We start from the raw sequence: 24,899 nt of genomic DNA, 5'->3' as shown, positions 1-24,899 counted from the left end.
AAGGAAAACCACCCTAGGTTGAATGATGGGTCATTCCAATGAAACAAGGCTGAAACTGTTCACTGAAATAATTTTGAAGCTGGTGAATTTTGGTTACTTGCAAAGCCTGCATTTTTGGCAAGTTCATCTATGCCCCCTCAGCTCCAGCAAATACAAAGAGACTATAAAGCCCCTGCTTATCACCTGCTTTGCCTCCAGCATTTCAGCATTTTTCACTTGTTACATTTTCGCTTGCTAACCAGTTTCTGAAGCTGGAGGGCTTGAGGGTAGAATTTGGTGATCAGAGCTTTTTTCTAGACACAGCTTGCATTAATCAAGTTTTTGTCAAAGAACCATATAATTCATGGTGTATGAACACACCAGGAGTTCATACAAAGTTTTTATTATTCTCTATCGTCAAAGTTAGACCAAAATGCTCTCCAAAAAGAAAACCCCATAATTTGTAAATAGAGGAGTTTACACTTCACTGAAGATCAAAGAGGAAACAATCTAGATCAAAAATAATCCTGTGAATTTGGCTTTCATTTTTCTCCCCAGCCAGCAGCATTAGGCCAATATTTTGTCCTCTGTCTTTGAACAAGTGCTATTAAAAAGTAAACGAAAAATGCTTGCCTTATAGGAAGTGCTTAAACAGGAAATTCACCTTCATGTCATTTCCCAGCTGTTATAAAATTAGCTTTAGCAGAGAAGGGGGAAGTGGAGCAGTGAAGTGCACAATCGTTTCTCTTCGTCATAAACACCTTTAGGATGCTGACCCACGAAGAGCAACTAGCTAGAAGCTGAGGTCAGGAGGATGGCTGAGTTGTAACTTGGATACTAGCTACTAAAATTGAGAAGGAAGGGGGTATAAAAGCAAAAGAGGTCACAGTTCTGTAACACTGACAGTAACACACAGGTGATGGGTGCTGTCAACATTATAAACTATATACAAGACGAAGCAGGACTCTTTCTTTTCCCAAAGAACGCAACAACAACAAAAAAAGGTGTATATAACACAGTTGGCACATTATCGCGGGGATGAGGAAAGGGGGCTTCTCCTGAATGTTACAGGCTTAACTCATGGCAGTCCAGAGGACAGTTCATCTGTCTAAACATACATCCTCTCCCCCTTCCTCCTTAAATATTTAGTGAAGATGAGGCCAGTAGCAATGTCTGATGCAATCTTGGTGCTAATAAGACGTTAATAAATGCAAAGTTTTCCCTGAAAGGGAGCACCTTACTCCAGGAAGAGATGAGGGTGGGTGGGGGTTCAAGGAGTGACATGTCTAGTGCCAACCTCTGGTGCATCTTCTCATGGGCAACGCTAGCTCATCTGGCAGTCAGTTGGGTAGGGTGTCAAGCCCAAGGGATGCCGCATGCTGCTTTGCCCGGAGCCTTAGGTTCTCAATACTCGTTGTTTTACTGTTCAGGCTTGGAAGGGAGCTGGAGGCCTGCAGGATAGGTGAGGACCAGACCTGCTGAGCGTGGGAGAGCGACTGGTAATACGACTGACAGTGCAGGGAGCTCAGCGGCGCCATGTTGACGTTCATGCCCAAGTAGGGCATGGCAGACGGTGTCCCCATTTCGAAGGAGGAGTAATGGACCAAGTTGTTGGTGGCAGCCATGTGCTGGCGGAATTGCTCCTGCAGGCGGAAGAGGCTCAGGGGTGAGGAGGAGTAGGAGTGAGTCTGAGCCAGGCCACTGCTGGATGAAGGCGTCACAGTTGCGCTGATTGGGGACTCTGTAGCAGGAGACAAGAGGGGATGGGGGTTATTTCTACAGGCTGGATGCAGGTGCTGATCCTCACCCCAGTAGGGTTTGGACTGCAGCACGGGCTTCTCTCTTGCATCAGGAGGGCAAACGAGAGGGGTTGTGTTAGTTCGGGAGAGCTAAACGTGTCTGTTCCTTACTTAGCACCTTACAGCATAGACATGGGGCTGACCTCTTTGCTATGACTTTCCTGCTGCCACTGGGCACTGTTCTCCCCAAGCTCCAACCTGAGCAGAAGGTATTTGCTCTTTCTGTGCTCCTGCTACAATAGATATCATGCTCTCTGTGGGTCCCGTTTAGTGCTGGGGGACAAGAAGACAAATCTGGGCAGCCTATGTGCAAGCACCCATGCTCCCAGGGAATAAGGGACTATACCCAACCACTAGCACCCCCCTTGGAAATGCCAGGTCCTGACAGCAACCCCCATCAAGATGCTGCCCCTCACCTGCTTTTGGGCTCGCTCTCTTGCAGTTCAAAACCTTGCTGTCCACACCAGGGCTCTTGTCCACTTTAGCCTCGTCCAAGGTGCTCTTAAACTCCTCCTCTCTGTCGGTCTGGTCCTCGGGCGCTGACTCGCTGGCCGACTGCTCTGACAGGGTTAGGTTGAGGTCTGCGCCCACCTCACCTGGGAGACTCTGGACTTTCTCGGTGTCTGGGGTGGTGGCCTGGGTCTCCAGCATGGGCGGCTCCGTCTTTCCCTCGCTGTGGTTGCCTTCACAGTCCTTCTGCTTCTGCAGCTGCTCCTTCTGCAGGCTACGCTGTTTCTTCCGGAATTTGGCTCTCCGGTTCTTGAACCAAACCTTCAAGGTCACAAACAGCAAGGGGGAAAACTGTTGAGAATCCTGCTTAGTGCCAAATTCAGCATCATTCAGCCTGGGAACTTCAAGGGAACCCCAAGTAATGAAGTTCTGCAAGCCCACTGTGTCCAAAGTTTTCAGTGCTTCTACCAATAACACAGCAAATATATTTTTAAAAACATCCAGCCTTCTTGTTGATTGTTTAAGCCATTCCACTGTCATTGTTGGTTTGGGTTTTTTTGGGGGGTGGTGGTGTTGTGGTTTTTTGGGGTTTCTTTTGGTTGGTTTTTTTTTTTTTTAATAAATTGGTCAGTCAGTTTTGTCCAACCAGAATGGCTTATAGCTGAGTCTGATGACATTACACTGGTTTACAGGACAGTGGTCTTTTAGTTTCTAAAACCATTCGAATATAAGTGTACCCAAACTATGATGGCAACACTCAAAATAAGTCATTACAGGCATAGGCTGTTACCTGGGAACTGAATTTAAGGGAGGAGGAGAGAATCCATGTTTTTTTAACCTAAATCAGTAGAGATGGATTGGAAGAAATATATTTGCACATCTTGTTAGTGCTGTTTGGCTAGTTAGATGACAAAACAAAAATTTTTATCATCAAAATGTCTTGACATTTATATAAAAGAATTATTTTTTTCTACTACTTATTCACTTCACATTGAAGAACATGCTATTTTGTCTTTTAAAGCCCAGCAATGGAAGAACCTCCCCACCAGCAGGTTATGAAGCATGTTGCACTAGTTGAAACTAAAAAAAAACAAAACCAAACCTTGGCCTGAGATGTTACAAATATTGACACTGGTGGTGGAAAAGAGCAGCTGGAATTACTTGGGTTTCTGCTCTTCTGAGAAAGCCAGAAAAGCCTTACAAATAAATAAATAAGTAGACTTCTGTTAATGTTTCTAAAATTTCCAACAAAAAAATGTGAAAGAACAAATGAAAACCAGTGTACACTTCAGACAATCCTAAATTTAAAAAATGTGCCTGTGGATGAAGAATTTCTTTAGCAGATGTGTGACTTCAGATGATTTTATTCTGCCCCCGCCTTTGACAACTTTACTGTCCCCAAATCTTTGATTACACTGGAAGAATCTTGGAAGGTCAAGGGAGCTGTCAACCCTCTTGGAACCCCACTACATTCTTTTAAACATCCCCACTCACAAACCCACAAAATATCAGTACCTGGACTCTGGCTTCAGGTAGGTTTGTGCACATAGCCAGCCGCTCTCTCATCACCACATCTGGGTAGTGAGTCTTCTGGAAGGTCTTCTCCAGCGCCTCCAGCTGTTGGGCGGTGAAGGCTGTGCGACTTCGCCTTTGTTTGCGGTGCTGGGATCCATAACGTGCCTCCAAAATGATGTCTTGAAATGTACAGCCGTTGGAAGACAAGAAAAGTGGCCAATTTAATTATTGGAATTTGTATGCTGACAGTTGAACAGAGCACTTGGTAACACCAGACGAACGTACAAAAAGGTTTTTTCACGGCTCTAGATCTAATAAAACACATACACACATTTTACGGGTTAATTGAGGTGTCCAAGGAGATAAAACCTCTGACTAGAAAGCCTGTTCTGAAGAGGGAACATCTTTCTATGACAGCTGTGGAAACTGTTGAGACTCCAATGCTAAATTTGGTTGAAATAAGCCAATCATCTGCTTCAGCGTCAGTGGGGTAGGACATGCAGACGCCCAGACCCAACATAGCATAAGCCTCTTTCATTAAGAAACTCAGTTAAAAACAAGGTGAGGAGATTCACCCTTGTAATAAGGAGAGGGGCCCAACATTATGCGTCATGTTCTCCTTGAAGCCAAAGGCAGAGCTTTGGTAGGCTTCAACGCTGCCATGATGTGCTGCCCTGATCGGGGGGAAGAGTCTGTGCAGCTCGAACTCAGCTGCCTCTAGCTCGTTTTGTTGGCTGCAGCTGTACTGGAAGACATGCATCTTCCCAGAAACCAGGCTGAGCTGGCTCTTCTTTAGTCTCTCGTATGTAGCTCTCTGTAGTCTTCAAGGCATGATATTGGAGTGCTGTTCTGGGCCCCAGTTCAGGGAAGCACTTAAGCTCATGTGCTTATGTGTGTTTAGCTTGAAACCATGTGCTTTACTGAGCATGGGCTCTCTCCAGCATCTGGGGTGGAAACACCAGCCAGGACCAAGTCCAGACCCACTAAGTGCAAGCCCAGAGCTCATGTGCCGAGCTCTTCTCAGTAGAGGAGCTACTCACAAGGCCTGACTTTGCAAACTGTGCTTGCAAAATTAAGAGCAGAGAAGAAATTCAGACTGGGGAAAATCTGAGGCCAACAGTAAAGGGCTTATTATTTTACCAGAGGCGTTATTATTGCACAACAGTTAGTGGGAGTAGAAAGATCTTAAATCAATGAAAATTAGTTACTTTAAAATGAAAAAAATAAAACAAAACCAAAAAACAAACCAACAACCCTTTATTATGCAAGCTGGGACATGCTGTGCTACAGCATCGGAATGAAATAGTCTGGCAAGAGGTTTGCTCTCAAAGAGGAAATGCAGAAAGAGCAGTGTCTGGTATCATTTTTAATTCAGTTAAGAATGTGACTTCCAGTAGAAGGGAGGAATGAACACACTAGAAAACAGCAGGGAGAAAAGTCGGCATTATCAGTGCATGGAGCCAGATGAAGGCTCTTGCTCCTGTTTATTTGTGCTTTTGTCACGAGCGTTGTGGAATGAATCTAAACAATAAAACAAAACCTGCTGTCAGGCCAGCCCCAGAACCACACAGCCAGGTTCCAAATACATTGGCTAATGAGCGTAGCAAATCAGCTTTGCACTGCTCAAACATTCCTCTTCCAAGCTTCCAGCTGTTTCATTCTAGGTCAGCATTTTCAGCACCTTTCTGGGCAATTGCCAAAGCCATGTGGTTTTGGCAACCTGGAAGAGACGTGATCAGGCTAAAGGTCTTCGGCCAAATACAATATAGTGTTGGTTGCATACAAGAGACTTTTGTGTTTGAGGTATCGGAGCTCCTCAGGGAGTTAAAATGCTGGTAATAGCTGCCACTTTGGAGGCAAAGAGACCGTCCTTGATGAATTCAGACACAGTCACAGTGCAGCCGGGCGAGGAGAAGGGATGTTCTGGGACAAGAAATAGAAGCTACCCCAAAACGTTTTAGAAAGCTAACATTTGTGTTTCAAGTACAAGAAATCAGGAGAAAGGACGCTGGTTAAACACCCTACCTTGCAGGCTGGAATATTCCCGAATTTCTAGAGTAGAGGTTAGACCTACCAGCTCCCCGGAGGCGGCAGCTCATACATTAAGTTTGGCCACTCCAACGAGAGCCAACCAGCAATTATTTTAGTGTTTTAACTATGTTTTCAGGCTTTGTGCAAGAAGGAGAATATAAATTGCAGGTGAGGCTTTGCAGTTACAATCAGAAACCTCTGTTTTCTGACTTAAGGTCATTTGCTTTTGTGCTGCTTTATTCTGACTGTCCCTGGAAGGCAAATGAGATCTATAACCTACACTGAAAGATATTCAGAAATAACAGAATGTGAAGCAACTGCAAAAGAACCAGCTTGTAGGTATATAATGCCTACCTTGCCAATGATAAGCAGACAAGGGGACCGTGGGATTTAATTTGGAAAGTCTTCCAGGTGGGTTATTAATTTTAAAGATAAGAGGTCAGAAAACCAATTGAATCTCCCAATCAAGAATACAAGAATAGGTTTTTTACTCTTTTTTTTTAATCTCCCTCTACTTTTACCCTAGTTAGGGTCAAAGACGTTAAGTCCTCCATGCTCTACTGTAAAAGGTAGAGGTGATCAGAAAAATCGTTCAAGAGATCCTTGCATCTAGGAAAGGGGCACCTTGAGACCTAAGGTCTGCAAGGCATATTGCAGAGTTCAGGACCATCTGCTCCAAACTGACCACCTACAAGCTGAAGGGGTGAGGGAAGGAGGGGATGGACGACCAGGACAAGGAAAGTGCCCACCTATCATCACTGCAGCCCAGCAGTAGAGCCAAGACTAGAGTCCAGGTCTCCTTGATCCCGCTTTGGTTCTTTTTCAATGAGGACAGTGACTCCCAGCACTGCCCTATGGCCCCCCAGAGATGCCACAGGCCACAGTGAGTGGTCTGAGGAACTATGTTAAGGAGGTCACTACTAGCAGCTGGATAAGGGAACATTGCTGGCGTGAAGGTTTGAGAGTCACCTGTGGTTCACTGATCCAAAGAGTCCATGACCTTTACCACCATGCCTTCGTGGACTAAGCACCTAGGAGGACCGTTCTGAAACGTCTGCATCCTTATTTTGGCTTAAGCCCATGTCTCTTAAAGTTAGCCCACTAAAGTTGTCTGGGTAGATAATTTTTTCCACCTCCTCTAAGCTGGAAGGAGTCACTCCACATTTTTTTTTTTTCCTTTAATATCAGACAACTAGAAAGCTATCTTAAAGCAGATGCGTAATTTTCAGACAGTCGGGGAAGATCATTCCATTCTGGGAGGGTCTCTAGAATCACATCTATGGTAACTTTTTGCTTTAGCTTCAGTATACTGGTTGTCAGGTCTGCTCTTCCATACTGCATCCAAGCCCTGACCAAAATGGTGATGTTGCAGCTGTTGATCATTTGCATTGCAGTAGCCTTTGATGATCTCAGCCAGATCTGGGTGTTTTGTGGTAGGCTGAAATGTAGAACAGATATATGTGCCCCACCATACCAAATATTCTCAGGTCTCCGTCAATTAACAATTCCCCCTAACAAATCACAAAATACTATCTGGACTTTGCATTTCCTCCTAACAACAGTATCAATAAAGTGCTGTTACACTCTTGGTTGAACACAGGAAAGCAGATAAGATGCTCTGGAGCAGTGCCTCCTGTCCCACTGTCTGACCATCAACAATGCTGTGTAAATAACACTCTCTGGGTAAAGTCAGTGTTACTTTCTTTGAGCCTTAAAAAGCTCTTTTATGGAAGGCAAAATACAAAGGCAACAGAGAGGCAGCCAGCAGGACCTGCAAGAAAGCATCACCCAAGCCAAGGTCTAGGATCCCCAAGAAGAAATAGGTCAAGGTGAGACCCAAAGAAGATCTAAATGAAGATCATTTTTCAGAGAGAAAGAGTGTTTGGTAAGACAAAAAATGGAAAATAGTTGCAAGAAGGGGCAACATGGAAGAACAAGCTACGGCCTGGGATGGCAGGAGGTGGCTGCTAGGGAATGCAAGTCCCGGGCCCCTCGGTGGGGGGAATCCAATTCTCTGTGTGCTCATATTCATCATGCTGGTTTTTACTAACAAGAAAGTAAAATTTTCTGCTATTTTTTTGTTCACTCGTTAGAACATACTTCCGTGTCTTTTTAATTCTCTCTTTTCAATCCCATACAGCGGGACTGCGTCCCTTCTCAGCCCCAGGCTCCCCAGCCATTGGAGGCCAGTCTGCAGCGAGGTACAGTGGTCCACTGGCAACAAACACCGGAGGCCACGTGTCACCTGCAGAGCTTGGCCACATGGCCAGTATAAAGGAGCACACCACCCCCGTTGGCTATGTCGCGCTCCAACTCCCAAAGAGTTTCACTCGGTGCAAGCAGCAAGGGTTGGGGTTTTTTTCCCCCAGGGAATGGCAAAAGCCGTGAGTTGTTCTTACCAGCCAGTCTCTCTGCCAGGGTGAGGGCATGCACCGAGGGCCTGTAGTCGGGAGCGTGCTGGGCTTGCTGAGCTGCCTGCTGATGGAGGTTGTACATGGCGCTCAGCGAGTTCATGGCGTGGAGGGAGTAACCGTTCACTCCATAGTGCTGCATGGTGACATAAACCTGAAAAACAGCAGCCGGAGGAGAGAGGTGCTTAGGAACGTGCTATTCCAGCGTCCTGGTGTCTCAGCAGAGCTTTGGAAATGCTGAGCTCAAACTTAAACTGCTGTGTGTGAGGCTCATGTCCAGCCTCCCAACTCCAACAGGTTCTGGGACAGGAATCAAAATTCCTCTTGTAGACCTAAAGCACCAGTGAAATCAGTCTGGCTTCCAAGTTTAGAGACCAGCATCTGACTATATTCCACTCATGATAAGCTGAGCAAAAGGTGAGAAAGGATTTTTTTTTTACATACTGTAATAAAATTTATCATATTATTGTGACTTCTAATGAACAGACCCAGCTCTATCCCAGGACTAGCTGGGATTTTGTCCCTATCATTGCCTACAGTGGGCTGTTCTGTAATCCCATTGCTATAACGTCAAATAATCTTTCTTATCTGAATCCACTCATGCATAATTTGTTTCCATTCATTTTTCTTAAGGTTCTTCCTAAGAAAACACAAATGACACAGGGAAAAAAAAAAAAAAAAAAAAAAAAAAAAAGCATGTGGTGTAAAAGAAAATAAATCTGTAGCATTATAGGACCAAAAATGTTATGGCTAAAGAGGGAATTAAGGTTTGCAATAAATACTGACTTTTCATAGCTCAATAGCAAGGAAATTATTTCAAAAAACTAATGGCTTTTTTTTCTACTGTGGGCTCTGCATGAAACTTCAAGCTGTTTTTCCTTACAGACCATCTGTAAAACTGAGCTAATATTGATCCCAAAACCTGAGTGATGCTTCATTCATTCCTGTTATAAATGATGGAGGGCCTCCAGGATACCATTTCTGTAGTTTGTAAGACATCGGAAAGGAAGTTGTGAAACATTTGCCACACAAGAAAATTTTTAAAACATCAGCAAGTCATCGTCTGGAAAGTCAGTGCAATGAATGAACATGCAGAGAAAGAGGTCCAGCTGGACTAACTTAGGGAAAGCAGACAGGTTATCTAGGCACACTCTTAGAAAACAGTTTCATTACTGGAGGGAGGTGGTTCAAATCCCATGATTTTAGGAGAAACCTGATGCATTGAACAGCAAAAAATTTGGATGAACAATTATCTGTTGTTTTTTCTGTACTGAGGAAAGACCTTCATTTTTGCCTGTAGAGGATTTATACCATGGAGGACAGACTCTTGGTGAAGAGGGAGGAATGGAAACGAGTTGCTCCCACCACCTAGCCTGCTCTGAATTCCCATTTTCTCCCAAACCACCTTCATGTAGGAAGCACAAACATGGAGTGACTTTGTTTAACATCCAGAGACCAAGCTGTAGTTCCTGGGAAAAGCAGCTGAATTTTGTACTATAGGGTCTGGCAATGACCTGAGGCATCTTGTGCCTCACCCCCCGTAAGCACCTCTCCATCGTGGCACCCAGGAACGGAGAACGGAAGCCATGCAGCGGGAATTTGGTCAAACACTCTGCCAGCTCAGGGATGGTCCTCGTTGTTCTGGGGTGGTTTGTTTTGCCTAAGGGATTTTGTTATGAGTGTGAGTGCTGCCTTTGGGACTGTCTTCTCAAAGAGGCCGCAGTAATTATAAACCAACAATTTGGGACAGATCCAGGTGTGGTTACACCACGAAGATGTGATGCACACCCTGATACCACGACCTTCACCTGCTTTGTGTCTCCCTGTTCACCCACTCTGGATTCACTCCCCAATTCTTTAGTTTTAGACTCAGAAAAAGATCGGTGGCTATCCAGCACCTAGATAGAATTGTAGAATCACAGAATATAAGTTGGAAGGGACCCACACCCCACCTCACTCTGTGCAATGCCAGCCACAACCTTATGGCCACGGAGAATGTTACTGGTCACGTCCTTTCCTACCATATTCTATATGGGAGTATAAGAAAAAACGAAACCTGCCTCCTACTTCAAAGTACAGACAGACAATTTTTATATGAATAGCTGATTTACTGAAAAATACATTTAAGGGTGCCTGAGACATATTTTGTAGCTAGTTCTGGAAAGCAGGGGAAAATCAGATCTGTTTTGTTTTATGGTATCCAGGCAATCACTTTTGAATTAATTTTCAAAATGTTTCATTTCAAAATTTACCCCAGTTTTTAGAAAAGCAAAGACAACCCCCAAAACAAAATAATAACCTTCATCTATACCCCATTAAGGTTTTATTCACTCTAACAGAGAGAAAGCCAATGCTATTCTAAGCTGAGCTGCTGTGAAAATGGATATTTTTGGTTCAGATGCTGACCTAAACACAAGAATGCCATAGCTCTGCTCTCGTCAAGCTTAGGGAAGACCTAAGCAATGCCAAAATTGTTTGCTGGTTCTCTGATGAAGGGGAGGGACTTCACATGACAACAGATTTTTGGCCTTTGTATTTTCCCCACGACGGGTTCACAGCGAAATTATAGCAGGGCTGTTGCTTTGCTGGACTGCACAGCTTTGCTGCTGGTGGCACATGCTAAGGGACAGGAGCATGTCCCAGTGGCACGTGCCATTGATGTGGCCACAGAGGACATCTCCCATCACCTGGGGGAAGACCTGCAGGTCCCCGACCCAACCACTACCTTGAACGGTTCCAGCGGCGTCTGTGCCGCAGCCTCGCCCCATCCTTGGCACAGTTCGGTTCCAAAAAGCGGCGGCGCTCAGCCCATCCCCATCATCAGCGAGACCGCCGCAGTCGGCTGGAGAGCCGTTCGCTGCTTTGCTCTCACAGTCCGAGAGAAGGACTGGCTTTTCTGGGCAACGCGGGCAGCGACACAGAGGTTTGCAACTTCATTTTGCCTCCTCCCTTCCCACCCCATCACTTGTGAACCCGCTGGCTGGTTCCACCAGCTTTGGCCAGCAGCATGGAGGGTCTCAAAGCTTATTAAGTTCCTGCGTGTTTCGTGAAAACCATTTGAAGACACAGAACCTATTAATTGCCCTGGGCTGCTGCCAGACCTCTGTCCTTAACAGACACTGGAGAATCCACCCCGGGGCTCAGCCTTGCCAGGAGATATGTGGGAGGCCAAGGGTTTTTGACTCCCAGCTCACAGAAACGCCTGTTTCTTTTCTAATCCCCCTGCATGATTTTGGTTGTGTACCAAGCTGGCACATTAAGGGAAAAATCAAGAGGGAGAGGAGGGGAATTTTTCCCATACTATACAGTCTTTTGAGGACACTGCCAATGATGTTGTGTCTGGAGCCCAGTGTTTCCACTGAAACAGTTGCTCCAGGAAGATTTTAGTTTATTTGATTGTTAAAAGATGCTTTTGTGTGCACATGTGTGTCTGAACAAACTCTTCTGGGTGGCCTAGAAGAAAGTGCATCAAATAAAAAGTAAAGAAAATAAAAAGTGGGAGACTTAATAACGATGGACTGGGGACAGGGGTCACTATCCATCACAGCTTACTAAAGTTATCTTACTGTTATCACTAAATAACTGCCTGGCGCGCTGTGGTGCAGATGACAGGCAGAACTTGCTACGCCCTTGTGCAGCAAATGTATCATCCCAGATTCAGTATAAAAATTGAGGGAATTTACTGGGCGAGACTGTTCAGCCTGGTAAGCAAAGTTAACTGAGACCACAAACAGATCCTGTTTAACTGCCAGCTCCGAGCACACTCCAACCCCAATAAATTAAATATTTAAAAGACATCATGCAGCAATTTTTTTTAATGGAGAAAGCCATTCATCAAGCCACTGCTGTGTTTCACAAGCTGTCGAATAGTGCTTACACTGGTTAAAATAATCTTTATATTTCATTAAGCAACCAAATAAGCTGATCCCTTCCCACTGGCTGTATAGATGGTTTTAATTTTCAAAATCTGCAAATGCATCTTTTATGTCTCTGGGTGGCTGGAGGGCCTCGGGAACAGCCGCAGCCAGGAGGAAGATGAGAGCGAAGTTTGAGCTCCTCCTTTGCAGAAGGGTATGGGCTTGAGCAGTTGTCAATACAGCTGGGAGGGTAATGTAGAGTCCATCCTGGAAGAAAGGGGTGCCTCACCCTGATTTTGTCCATCAGAGATGGTTGGAGAGTTGGGAGCGGTGGAGAAAGGAGATGGGAGGTGAGGAAAGGTGCAGGAAAACACTAGGTGAGAGGAAAATTTCTCTATAGGGTGAGGGTAGCCTAGGTTTGCCCCTGCCCAGAGCCTGGGGGCTGATCCTGCAGCATTTGCTCAGCACAGGGGAGTGGGTGCCTCCGTGCAGTGCCTGGGGCTGGTACCTCGGGGGGGGGGGGGGGGGGGGGGTGTAGTTTCCTTCTGCACGGCCCCTCAGGGCCACATCGGTGACTCTCCCATCCCCGACATCAAAAGACTTGCCCTCTCCCAGCCATCTACATTTCACAGCACCCGGCTGTCAGGTCTCCACGCCGTGCCCTGTTGCCGGACCCTGCCGGGGTTGCCGCTTCTTCTGCCTTTGCAATCCTGACATTACTACCTCGGTCCCAAAAACTCTTCTACGGCTTTTACCTCTCACTTAAGTTTTCATTATGGAAGTCTCAGGGATGCTGTGCCCATTTTTCTTCCCAAGCCTGCAGATCCCTCGGGCTGCGGCGACTGTGTCCTGCCAGGATCCAGCCTCACAGAGAGGACCAGGGGTTCCCCTTAGCTTTAACTGCTGCTGGCTATGAGAAACACGGGTTTCTCCTTCCTCTGCATTGCTTAGAGGCCAGGCGATATAGGTCTCTGCCCCTTCCAGACTAATTCAGAGAGCAGACCTCTCTTTATTCAGCTGCAGCTGTTCAATCTGATGCAAAAAAACTTGCACGTTTACCAGTCGGGAACGGGAACCCCGTTATCCCGGAGCAGAGCTGCATTGCTCCAGCCGCAAAGTGGCTCCCATCCACCCCTTCCCAACACTGGCCTCAAAAACCTCAGGTTCCCATAAAGTCACATAGCACAAGAGTGGTGCAATTTATTGTACACCACTTAACAGCATAGCATATAGGGGAAATTTGGCCCTGGGCTTTAATATTATCAATTTTGGCTTCTCAACTTTTGTAAAAGGCTTTACGTTTCCCTATTTAACTGGTAACTAATTTTGTATCCAGGCACATAATTCTGTCCTGAGACAAGATGTGAAGAGGAGAGAACCACACATTTCCTTGCCAGGTGAAAACTCCTGCTCCTAGTGGCTTGTGTTTGTGTGGAATTGAAGCAGATCTGGGAACAATAAAACATCTTTTAAAAATGAGATATTGACATTTTCTGAAAAGTGCCTTGTAGCAAAACATCCATATTTTCCCTTCTATCAGGAGAAAAAAAAAACCCAACAAAACAAAACCAAAACAAAACCCAACAAACCACAAACCCCACGCTGGAGCTGCACTAACTGCACCCAAGAATTTGAGATCAGGGACATTTTCTTTTCGCTCCTCTCCTCATTTCACTCCCTTACTCCCCCCATCAAAACATCATCAGTCTGTACCTGGCTTCACCTGCTACTCACACACAAGGCCTTTAACAAAAATACAGAACTGACAAAAGTCATTAAGGGAGAAACGTATCGATCCCTGGTTGCTTAATGAAATATAAAGATTATTTTAAACGTATGCTCAAGTGTCACTTGTGCTGGCCTCAGAGCTTGTGTCAACGCTGGAGAGCTTGTCCCCGTGCTGAGCTGTCCTGAGTAAGGACATCCAGGCCAGCTCCCTGTGCCAACGCTGCTCTGGAAGAAAGGGATTTTAAACCAAGACAGTGGTTTTGCTCAAGTGTGTTATTCTGGAGTAACACACCTCCTTTCCCCCCAAATCTAAACTGAGTCAAGATGGAGGAATTTTCTTCAATAGCTTATTCTGGCCAGTTTTCCAAGGTAGAAGTGAAAAAATGCCTAAGACAAGACGTTAGCCCTTCTCAAGCAAACGCTCTTGGGTGAGATGAGTTTGAGGCTGAATGTAGGACTTGAAGTTTTGCAGAGGCTTTGGACCATTTTCTCTTTTCCCTTCAGTTGGTCCCTCCAAATACCGAGTCATCGCAATCTCAAAAAAGTACTGAGACTAAATTCACTGACCTACACAAGATGCTCAGGTGCCATCATGAAGAATGGGATGATAAAACCTATGAGTTAAAAAGAGCAAGTTTATCCTAGAGAAGTCAGGAAGAGGATACCAGAGCCTGCTTTTGACTAATGGGCACCATGGCGTGTTACGTTATCCTTTCATTAAATCTCTCCAGAAATTGGGAGGGTTGGTGATGGTGGTGGGGTGTGTGAGCCCTCCTTTATGTGGGAAATAAGCTGCACTAAAAAAGTTACATCTGGACTTTGGCAACTCATTGCCACAAGTGAATTTCAACACCATAGTTCGTTACTGGTGAGGAGAGGTTTGCCAGAGACGAGCTTGAAGTTTGGAAGAGCTCGGCGCTGCCTCAGCTCTGTGCCCTGATGCAAGACACAGCTTGAACGTGGGAAAAGCATCAGGGGGAAAAAAAAAAAAATCATAAAAGGAAAGTCTGGTGCTGTGGTCTGGTGTTCGGGGCTCCTGCAAATGACAGAAAAAAATAGGAGCAGCCCTGTCAGGTCAAAAGCAAAGTTGCGGTCCTCCAGCCCGAGCGCCTGCTCAGGCGATACAAATCTCTACTCGTGTTTATGCAAAGCACAAGAACCCGTTGTTCATTACTAACAGGGAATAACAGCAAATAGTTTGTGCTAACAATGTCCCCCTTATTACTGCTGGCAATAAACACCATCAAAAATAAAATCACAATAAAATATTTCCCCCCCTCCTCCCTGGAGCTGTTCTGCTTTATGATTTTATGCTCTGAGTCCTTATTCAGAAACACTTTAAATCAGCAAGATAAATAATGAATCTCTGTCTCTGCTTATCTGACAGTCTAGGAAAATAGGCTCACTCTATATACAGACATCGGTTTTATATGTATTTGGTACTAAATAAATTACATACCTGGGGGTTCTGGATAAATGATCCTTGCAAGAGGTTTTCTTCAATCTTTTTTTTTTTTTATATATCCCTAAATCTTTAAGATATATAAAGGTCCAAAATCACACAAGATAATAACCAGCATGTTATAAATCAGTTTTGTTCCTCACGTGAGATTGCTGAATGTCTAAGGAAACAATCTCACTTTTCTAGTGGATGAAACATAAATAATTTGAAATACTGCAACACATCATATTTTCTCATTCAAACGTCAAAGTCCGAGAGCAACATGCAGCATAAAAATAGGTTTCCACAGGACTTTTCTTATAACTGAAATAAAGGAATTGAGAACAGTTTTCAAAAAAACCAAAATTCCCCATTTCTGATCTTCCTGCAATATTTTGACACCTATGTAAATCCCTGGCTTTAAGTGCAGTTAATTTCTTAGTGCAGAGTGAGATCTTAATTAGACCTAGTCTAGTTGAACAAGTCGCAACCCACCAAAAGCAAAACCTGACTGGTTACACCAATTCTTGCAGCTCATATTCGGCTACTACTACCGATAAATGAAAGAGATCTTTTTCCTAAAACCAGGAGGTTTGCTAGCAGCTGAAATTTGGAAATACTTCCAGTTAGGAACAGCGTCACAGTTTTTGGGTAGACCTTGTCAAATAATTGCCTCTGTCGGAGCTGCGTTGCTGAAAAGCACAGCAACTGCATTCATAATGCTCGTTTATTTGTAGCAGAAGCATAATAGGATGTGAGAAGGTTTGTGAGTTTTATAAAACAAACCTCAGAGCATCCTGCTTGAGATAGGGAAGTTTTACTGTAGTGGTCTACAAACTCAGACACCAGGTTGCAGGCGGCTGAGGTAACAGGTTCTGGCTGACAGAGGTAACTCACATCAGTTGCTGTGACTTTTAGTTAAGGTTTTTGGGAAATCATCATTCCCCCCTGCCCCATAGCCCCAGATAACAGAACCAAGTGATTGATTAGACAGTTCCTGGCAAAAGACTGTCCAGCATCTCTGTTTGCAGAGGCACGCTTCAAAGAGCAGGCTTACAAAATCTGAAATAAAATAAAAGACACCCTCATAGTCTTTGCTTTTGAGCCAGTTTTCAGGGTTGGAGCCCAGTGATTTGCAGTGTAGAGCCAGGATTGGGATCACTAAACATCACCGTGGTGCTGAATTTCTTGCTTGCTGTAATTTACACGCGACGATCAGTGCTTACGGATCAAATCAGCATTAACGCACCTCCCTTCTCCCCTTTGGAGCAGCGCTCAACCCTCAGTAAAAGCTCTTGTAATCTATATTGAAACAGAAGCATTTTCCTGGGTAAATAAGAAAAGTTCTTAATATGAACATTACTTCGGCTCTAGTTTCAGGATCTCATTCTGCTTCCAGCTTGGTCAACAGCAAAAAACATGATGCATTTTAGATTTCTTACGATTAATATTGCAACGGAAACTGAACCCTGCGGCCCAGACTGACCCTGAGGAGTTTGAGTACCTACAACCCGGCTCTGCCGGCGTTGCTGCTGCACGGTCCACGGTTGTGGATGTGAAACGCAGCAGCGTCCTGCTGCAGCCCGGCTCTCACGTACCTGCGCTGCCTGGCTGTTCTCACGTCTCGAGCCCTGATGGTGTGTCTGCCTCCAGACTGTCCCTGACTTCAGGACTTGGAGTAACCTTAAAGTGCTGTGCAATCAAACTACTGACTTCGTAAACAGCTTAAAGTGTTTAACTTAGGTGTTTATATGCAGAAAAAAAAAAAAAAAAAAGTACTCCCCCCCCCCCCCCCCACGGCCCTTCCAAAACAAGCATGTTTGTGGCTTAGTTGTATTTGCATGTGGTTTGTCTGGCTCAGCCCTTCCTCTCGCTTTTGCAAAAATGCCTTTGCTTGAGAAGCATCATTTCGTTTGCCTTAATGCTGGCAAAGGGAATTTTCCAAACCAGATGATGGGAAAGGTCCAGACTTCCCAAACTGGGCTTCTTCAGGGCTGCTGGCAGCACGAGGGGCAGCTCGCTGCCTGCTCTCTGCCCCCAAACCAGTTTTGCCTGCAACGTATTTGACTGCAGATCGCTTGCATGGGCAAACTGACTGGCTTGAAGGCAGCTCCTTGGAGCTGCTGGTGGGGGTTCAGGAATCTCCACTGTCTCTGAAAGATAAAGCAATGTCCTGGATGATTTTACCCATAACATGGTCTTGTTAACAAGACAAGGATCTATAGTTCTGTGTCGCAATATGATTTTAAGCCTACGACATTTAGGGGCCAGGACCCTTCTCTGTCCTGAGCACCCACAACCATGACGCTGATCTTACAGTCGAGCCCTGAGCCCTAACAAGAGAGATCAGTCACTGCAAGAAGCACTGGCAGAAGACGGCCCTGACAGATAAGCTTTGTAAAGATTTGCTCAGGCAGTTAAAAACATTCCCAGCTCCTCTCCTGCTGCCCAGCCTGGTAGCTGGGCTGGCAGAAGGAAAGGCGTGCTTGCTCCGGGTGCTCCCAGTGCAATGCCTGAGCCGAGATGCTGAGCTCCAAGAGCAGCAACTGGGATGAGGCATGGAGGGAGGGTAATATCTCCACCCACCATCACTACTCACCACGTAAATGTAAGTTGGAGCCATAAGTTCTGGGTGTTAAGCTGAGAGCAGTTAGGTACGCGCACGAGGAGGAGAGAGCAACACGTCTTTGTGAAATGCGGTGGTTTGTGCCGCGTCGGTGGAGTTTGACCCACTTGGCACAAAACGACTTTCCTAGCTGCTCTTTCAGCTGCTTAGCTGAAAAGCTGCAAGGCTGTGACACCAAGTGCAATTTTGCTTGAAGCTGATTTTGGAGAGGTCTAAAGAACAAGCAAGTTTTGAAGGAGACAGAAGCTGAGAGCCTGAACCCAGGATGTTTCTGCAAGTACAGCTGGACCCTGGGTCTACCCCTGCAGATGGTGCTTATAACACTCAAAACTACAATCACAAAAGACACGCTGGCAATTGCTTCTGCTCAGACTAAGATCAGCTATAAGACAAAATGACAGACAAGTCCTACCTTAGTCCAAAAAAAAAAAAAAAAATCCTGAAAGGCAGCTCCAGAAAGCCATGCAATTGTGGGGCACTTTTAATGCCTTAAAAGAAGAAACCAAAAGTTTTACGTTTTCCTTCTTTACAAGTGATAACATTAATTTTCTTCCTACCACTAAAAAAAAAGCTATTTGAGTTCAATGACTTTTAGAAGGAGGTGCTGGGACAGGGGGGGAAGACTTGTGCCACCTTAAAACAGGGCCACAAACTGGAGTTAGCAGCAGAGGCGCCAGGGGCTGGGGAGCACTGCGGGTGCATGTAAGGCTTTCTTTCCCGTAAGCATTTGGATCCATACACTGAATTAAGTGCAGTTGCCAAAGTAAGCAATATATTTTGGCCACCAGCAGGTGATCTGTGCTTTAAAGAGCTGTACACTGCAAAGCAGGCAGAGCAGCTAAACGTCTGCTGGGTTTTTTTGTGGGGAGATGTGCAGTCCTTCAGCAGAAGCATGTTTACCCAGCTTGGGCTAACACGCACCAAGAGCGTGCAGAGCTGCTGCCTGCTCGCTCCACGCCAGCGCTCAGTACGGTTGGCGACAAACGACTGAAGACATCAGGTTTCTGCAGCTCCCTTGGTAGAAGCACTTTCTACCCGCTGAGATCCATCAGCTTGCATCCCCCAGCCCAACCGTTTCTCTTTTTTTGGAGGATCCTAGTGGAGGTCCCAAGCGTCACGCCCCCATACCCCATACTTCAAGCTTTAACATCTGGATGGCTTAAAGCAGCATTTCTCATGTGTGTTTGCTCTAGCCACACAGAGGGTGCAATTGGTCCTAAAAGAGTTGTGCCAGCAGCTACCAGGAAGAAATCACATTTGTATCGTAGCCCACCCACAACTCCTGGCTGTAAACACCCATTTGCCACTGTTTGGAGAACTGCGGGTCTCTCCCGATTCCAGCCCTTCTCCCAGCCCTCCCTCAAAGCCTCTCTCCTTCCCAGGAGCTATATCTGCACCAGACATGCTTTAGAAAACATAAGGAGTCTGATCCAAAACCTGATGAAGTCAAAAGGGAAAAAAATTAAAATAATTCAGTTTCACTAGCTTTTGGATGGAACAGACTGGCAGAAAAAGACCCAGGTTTTGGCTAACCCCAGTGTACCCTGAATTAATTCCTGGACATTTAGCTGCGTTTCAGAATTCTCCACCCTCTTCACAACAAGCATATTTTGATGGATGTTCCCCCAAAGTAGGTTAGTTTATCAGTAGCTGCACAGGGTTGGAAAATTTGGGCTTTATTGAATCCATGTTCTTCAGCGTTTTCCCTACTTCTGTGTTTTTGCCAAAAGCAGCGAAGTAGCTATAAACATTTCTGTTCGGACATGAGCGGTGGAAATCAGCACTGAACCTTTCGAAAGGGTTCAGACCTGACTGACATTTGTCAGTGCCTCAGCAGAAGCATTTCCATCTTGATGAGCTGAATTTTGGGATGACCCTGAAAAAACACGGAAAGAATAACTGGTGTCTTAGAAAACGTGGGCTACTTCTAGCTAAAGGGTTTACCCATAGCTTCACCAGCAAAACCAGTAGGCAGCCACATCACAAGAACTTCATGCTGGACCATCTCTGCAGCACCTTTGTTTTTGCAGGGCTGGTTGTGATGATGACAGAAGGGAGAGAAATTCTGTTCACACCAGCTTCTTTTCATCCGATTCCCCTCCTCCTCAGCAAAGCATTCTCTTAAAGGATAAAGACACTGGGAACAAAACCCACTGCAGTCACTCCCTCTACAACTATATGGGGCTAAAACTTGCCTGGCCAGCCTGCCCTTCTCTCTGACCTGTGGGAAGCTCCTCTGGGTCTGGCTCTGTTTCTTTGATGCAGGTAGCGACTCCGGCACTAAGGAGAAGCAACATCTGCGCCGGTTCTGCGGAACAGAGCTGCGTCTTCTGAGATGGCAATAATATCACTGCAGGAGCCTGCTGATTTGTGTGAGCATAAGACCATCCCATTTAGACATCAAGCTGTCTTTAAATTAGCAGGGAAAGCTGGAAAGCCAATATAAACTGCTGACACGTTTATGGATGTATTTTTGCATTGAGTACGTTGGTGTAATTTAATACAACCTCTCGTCAGCCACGGGGTAACTCAGAATTGAAGTCACTCTTACCCTTTCAGGAATTTTCTGCCCTTACAGTTCTTAGTTAGAATGGAAAAAACTGAACTTAGAAACACAATCTGAAAGCCAAAGGGATGTAGGTCCAAGTCTCTCCAGCTGGGGCAAACGAGGAACTGGGATTGACTTGCATCGACTTACTCACGGGTGAAAAGTGAGCATGGAAGGGAAAAGCTAACCAGTCAAAGTGCCAGTTCTGAGATGTGGTTAAGAGAAACACGGAGCAGTGAGAAACTGCAGACTCACTCTGTGCTCCCCACGCAGTGGGGACCGTGGACCAGGGAGGGTGTAAAACCTCTCCTCTTCAGGGTGAGCCCCATCCTGCTCTCCCTAGGACAGGCAGGGCAGGGGGACAGCCTCGTCTGCGCTGGGGCACCCCTTGGGGCTCAGCTTTTGTCGTCGTCCCCCCCCCCCGCCATGGAGAACACGATTCACACCCTGTGGGTGGATGAGGAACCCAGCACCCACTGGGGACGTGGGACAACCCGGCTGCTTTGGGTCAGCTGCTGGCCACGGCTTGGAAACTCAGAAAGGGGAGGAAAAAGCAGCAGGGATTGCTTGAAAAGCTGGGGATGGGGGGGTGCTGGAGGTTATCCCCGCAGCCCACCTCTCCGAGCCCCAGCCAGGCCGAGAAGTGGCCGGCAGCCCCCTCCAGCCCCGGGACGGTCCCCACCGAGCCAGCTACGAGCAGATTTTGCTCCTCATTTGCTTTGTGCTCCAAGCAGAGGTGAGAGGAGAGGGGGAAAGAGGAAGAAAAAAAAAACCAACAAAAACCCCAAACCCTCCAGCCCTGCCTTTGGGGAAGCGGGAGGCTAACTTCAGACAAAACTGTTATCCATTAACATCCAATTATCACTTGGTCCAAGCCATTAATTATAAATCAGCCTCCTAATTGGGATAATTAGCTCTCTGCTACTTAATGTAGTATGACTGATGCGTTTGGAAAGAAGGTAATCAGTCCATTTGTTTAGCGTTAGGCGAACAAATCCAACTCTCATGGTTTAATTTCAGCCTTAGCATCCCCCCCCCCGCCCGTCAGCATTAAAAGCTCTTTGCAGCCCCATTAATTGTTTGGGAATCACGGCGGGGATGGGCACAACGCAGCTCCGCGGGGCTTTCGGGAGGGCAGCCCCCGGGCCGGGATGGTGGTGGTGGGGGGATTGCTGGGATTTTGGGAAGGGGGTTAATTAAAAGGGACGGGTTTGAACCCGAGCGCGACCCACAGGTGCGATCCGCGCCCCCCGCGGCCGGGCCTTACTTTTAGAAACCATTTCGGGGAGAGTGGAAAAAAACTTTCCTTCTCCTTTTTTAATTTTTTTTTTTTTTTTCCCTCCTTTCCCCCACTTCCCCTGGATGTCTCATTAATGCCGGCTGCTCGGCGAGCCGCCGATAGCTGCGGGACATGATTAGATATTTATTACTGTCATTTACATGGAAAACTTGAGCTAACCAAGTGGAACTGGAGGGGGCCGCCGGAGGGGACGGGATGGGGCGGAGCGGGGTGGGGGGGGGGGGGCGGAATTCTTTTTCCCCGCCGCTGGAAGCGGAGCCGGAGTGCGGGACACAGCCGGAGCCCGGCCGGCTGGAGCGGCGGGTGCGGGGGGAATCCCGCAGACCCCCCCACCACCGGGGACGGGGCTTTTGGGCCGAGCACTCCCCGGGGCCCCGGCTTTGGTGTCGCTTCGATCCGCCCGCTTTTCGTTTCCAAAGGGATCGGGCAGCGCTCGGTGAGCGCATCCCACCGGCAACCGGGGGATGTTGCCCCCTCCCTCCTTTCCGCTGCCGGGCTCGCCGTGGGGACCCTCGGGGACACTAAGGACTCGGTCCGGGATGCGCTGACCCCTACCCCCCCCCCCCCCCCGCAGCGACCCGAGGTCCGTGCCTGGAAATAAATGGAAATTGCAGCCGGGGAAAGCCGCCGGGGACCGGAGGGCTCCGTGCCGGGCGGTTTTTGCCCCTTCTGCCCCCCCCCCCAAAAAAGGGGCAGCTACGGCAGGTTTCGCAGCCAAACCCTATCTGCCTCGCAGGAGAAACTTCCCCGAGGAAAGGCTTTGGGCTAGAAGAGACCGCGTGTGTGTGTCCCGTCCCCCCCCCCCCCCCCCCCCCCCCGGCGGGATACCCCCCCGTGAGGAGGTCACCCTCGTCCTTTCCTTGCCCCCTGCAAGGGGAACGGCTCCCCGGTGCCCCGAGCAGCCGGCACCGAGCAGGGACACGGACTTTTTTCCACTCGAGTGCTGGCTGCGGCGGAGCGCGACCCCCCCCCCCCCCCCCCCTTCCCTATCTGTTATCCCATGGCCCGAGGGGCGACTCTGGCGGAGATGTATGAGATCTCTCGCGGTAAAAATATGCACGCTGATCCCCATTTGGTTAGCCCTATAATGGAGGTGTAAATAGGTTTCGACTGCGAAGCCCTTAATTTATCAAGCGAGCCTGGCAGCGCAGGTCCGGGATTTATATACCTCTTAAAGTAAGAGTGGAGGGGGGGGGGAGGGCGGCACAGACCGGCCCCCCAGCTCCTTACAGGCTGGTCCCCGTCCGTTTTGCCGTCTAACCTCGCAAAGGGGTGGTGTGTGTGTGGGGGGGGGGGGGGATGATTTTCCCTAGAAAGGTTTCCGAGCGCTGCTGGAGTCTTGCCTTTCTTTGCCGTCCCCTCCGCGCTCAACTTCCAGCCGGATCAGAAAAAACCCAGCCAGCCCCAGAGTCGCCCCCCACCTCCAAGCGGGGCCATCCCCCGGCCTCCCCCTCTCTCCCGGCCCCGCTCGGGGTGGGTTCTGCCCCCCCGGCGAACTCTCACCGGGCTGCGCGGCTTATTAAAACATCATTATGTAAATAGGGGGGGAAAGTTGCGCTCTCCCACCCTCGGAGCCCGGCAGACGGAGGGATGCGCATCCCCCCCCCCCCTTCCCCTGAGCCGGGTTGCACCCTTCTTTTCCCCGCCAGCTGCCTAAACCCACACCGGAGCTGGCCCACGGTCCCAGCCCACGCCGCGAGGCCCTGAACTAGTAGTTGCGGTTTTGCCTTTTTTTTTTTTTTTTCCTAGTGAGGAAGCGTAGTCTACTCCAAATAAAGCCAAAAAAACGAGGGACAGGAGGGGATGGGACTTGCGCTGGAGCCCGGGCTGGGCTTCCCCTCTTCCGCGCTGCGCGCATCCCTGCCGGCGGCTCCTCCGCCGGGCGCGGAGTCCCCCACGGGGAGATTCCCACAAGTCCCAAAATCGCCTTATTTCCCTCCCCCCCCCCCCCTCCCTCCCCGCATCCCCAACCCACCCGGAGCCGCGCTGCTTGGGGAGGGGTGTGTGTGTGTGTGTGTGAGTATTGGGGGGTGGGGGGGGGTGGGTGTCTTACCTGGGGCGGCGGCGCAGCCTCTCCGCCCGCCGTGGGAGCGGTGACACGCGTGGGAGCGCGGCCCGCGGGCGCGGCGCTGCGCCCCGGCCCGCCCTACTCCATCCGCCCGCGCTGCCTGCGCGCTGCCTCCGCGCCCGGCGGAGCTGCCATCTACCGGGAGGCAGCATTGAAGAAGGATTTTTAAAAGGAGCTTCATAGCGACCCGGGAGCTACCCAGCGAGATTTTCAATGGTCCTCCACCCTGTCAATCAAAACGGGGCTGCTGATACACCCCCACACCCCACCCCGCATCCCCCCCCCCCCCCCCCCAACACTTCTTACCAGTCATTTACTCCAAGCCGAGGTGTAAACGCCTAATTAAATCCCTGGGAGCCGATGGGATGCCGGTGGAGGGAGGAGGGCTAGACCTAGGGCCGGGGGGGCTGATGGGGTCCGTAAGGCGTAGGGGAGGGAAGCCAGCCCCCCGGCCCCCCCTGCTTAACACTACGCTGGAGCAGACCCTGAAGTTTCTCTCTCCCCCGATGGCCCCTGTGTTGGAGATGCTAATTGGGGGATCGTCTCCCAGCGTTAATTACAGAGCCGCCGCCGCGGCCCCCCCCCCCCTCCTGGCCCCCACTCTGTCCCAGCGTAGCCTGCTGCACCCCTCGGCTGCTCTTTAAAAAGGGGTGGGGGGGACACAGAAAGATAAAATTAGGAATAATGGAAAGAGCCCGGAGAAGCTGCGGGGCGGAGGGTCCGCAGCCCGCCCCGTCGGGAAAGCTCCGTTCCGGCAGCCGGGAGCACACGGGTGGCTCTGCCAGTGCCGGGGGGGGGACACGGGGGGGACAGCGGACAAGGAGGGGAGACCACGGGGCTTTGGCAAAGAAGGAACGACCGGTTAACGCACCCCGCTTTTTAATTTTTTTTTTTTATACTTTCCCCCGAAATGTTTGGTTTGGTTTTTTTGGTTTGTTTGGTTTGGGGGTTTTTTTTTGTTGTTTTTGTTGGTTTTTTTTTTTCCCCCCGGGATGTAAAAGGAGGAAAACTAGCTTTTCCTTTTCTTTTTCTTTCTTTCTCTCTCTGCGGGATTTTCGCAGGTACCTTCCCGTCCAGCGGCCGGGCTGGTTATCTGGCAGAGCTCACTAACTGGAGCGATGGTTGTGTTTGCTTTTCAGCTTTGCC

The 24,899-nt window shown here is 48.2% G+C and overlaps 1 protein-coding gene across 1 annotated transcript; it reads right to left on the bottom strand.

Moving 5' to 3' along the window:
* Positions 1–1,110: 1,110 nt before the first annotated feature.
* On the bottom strand, positions 1,111–23,905 carry DMBX1 (diencephalon/mesencephalon homeobox 1). The gene is given in 6 exon segments (XM_049808240.1): positions 1,111–1,720; positions 2,195–2,549; positions 3,744–3,922; positions 8,174–8,339; positions 23,739–23,801; positions 23,804–23,905. Coding segments are annotated over 6 exon segments (1,266 nt in total). The 3' UTR covers positions 1,111–1,319.
* Positions 23,906–24,899: the final 994 nt, after the last annotated feature.

This window comes from Accipiter gentilis, chromosome 8 (assembly GCF_929443795.1).
Source record: "Accipiter gentilis chromosome 8, bAccGen1.1, whole genome shotgun sequence".
In the NCBI taxonomy this organism is placed as follows: Eukaryota; Metazoa; Chordata; class Aves; order Accipitriformes; family Accipitridae; genus Astur; species Astur gentilis.
This window is presented reverse-complemented; position numbering and strand designations above follow the sequence as displayed.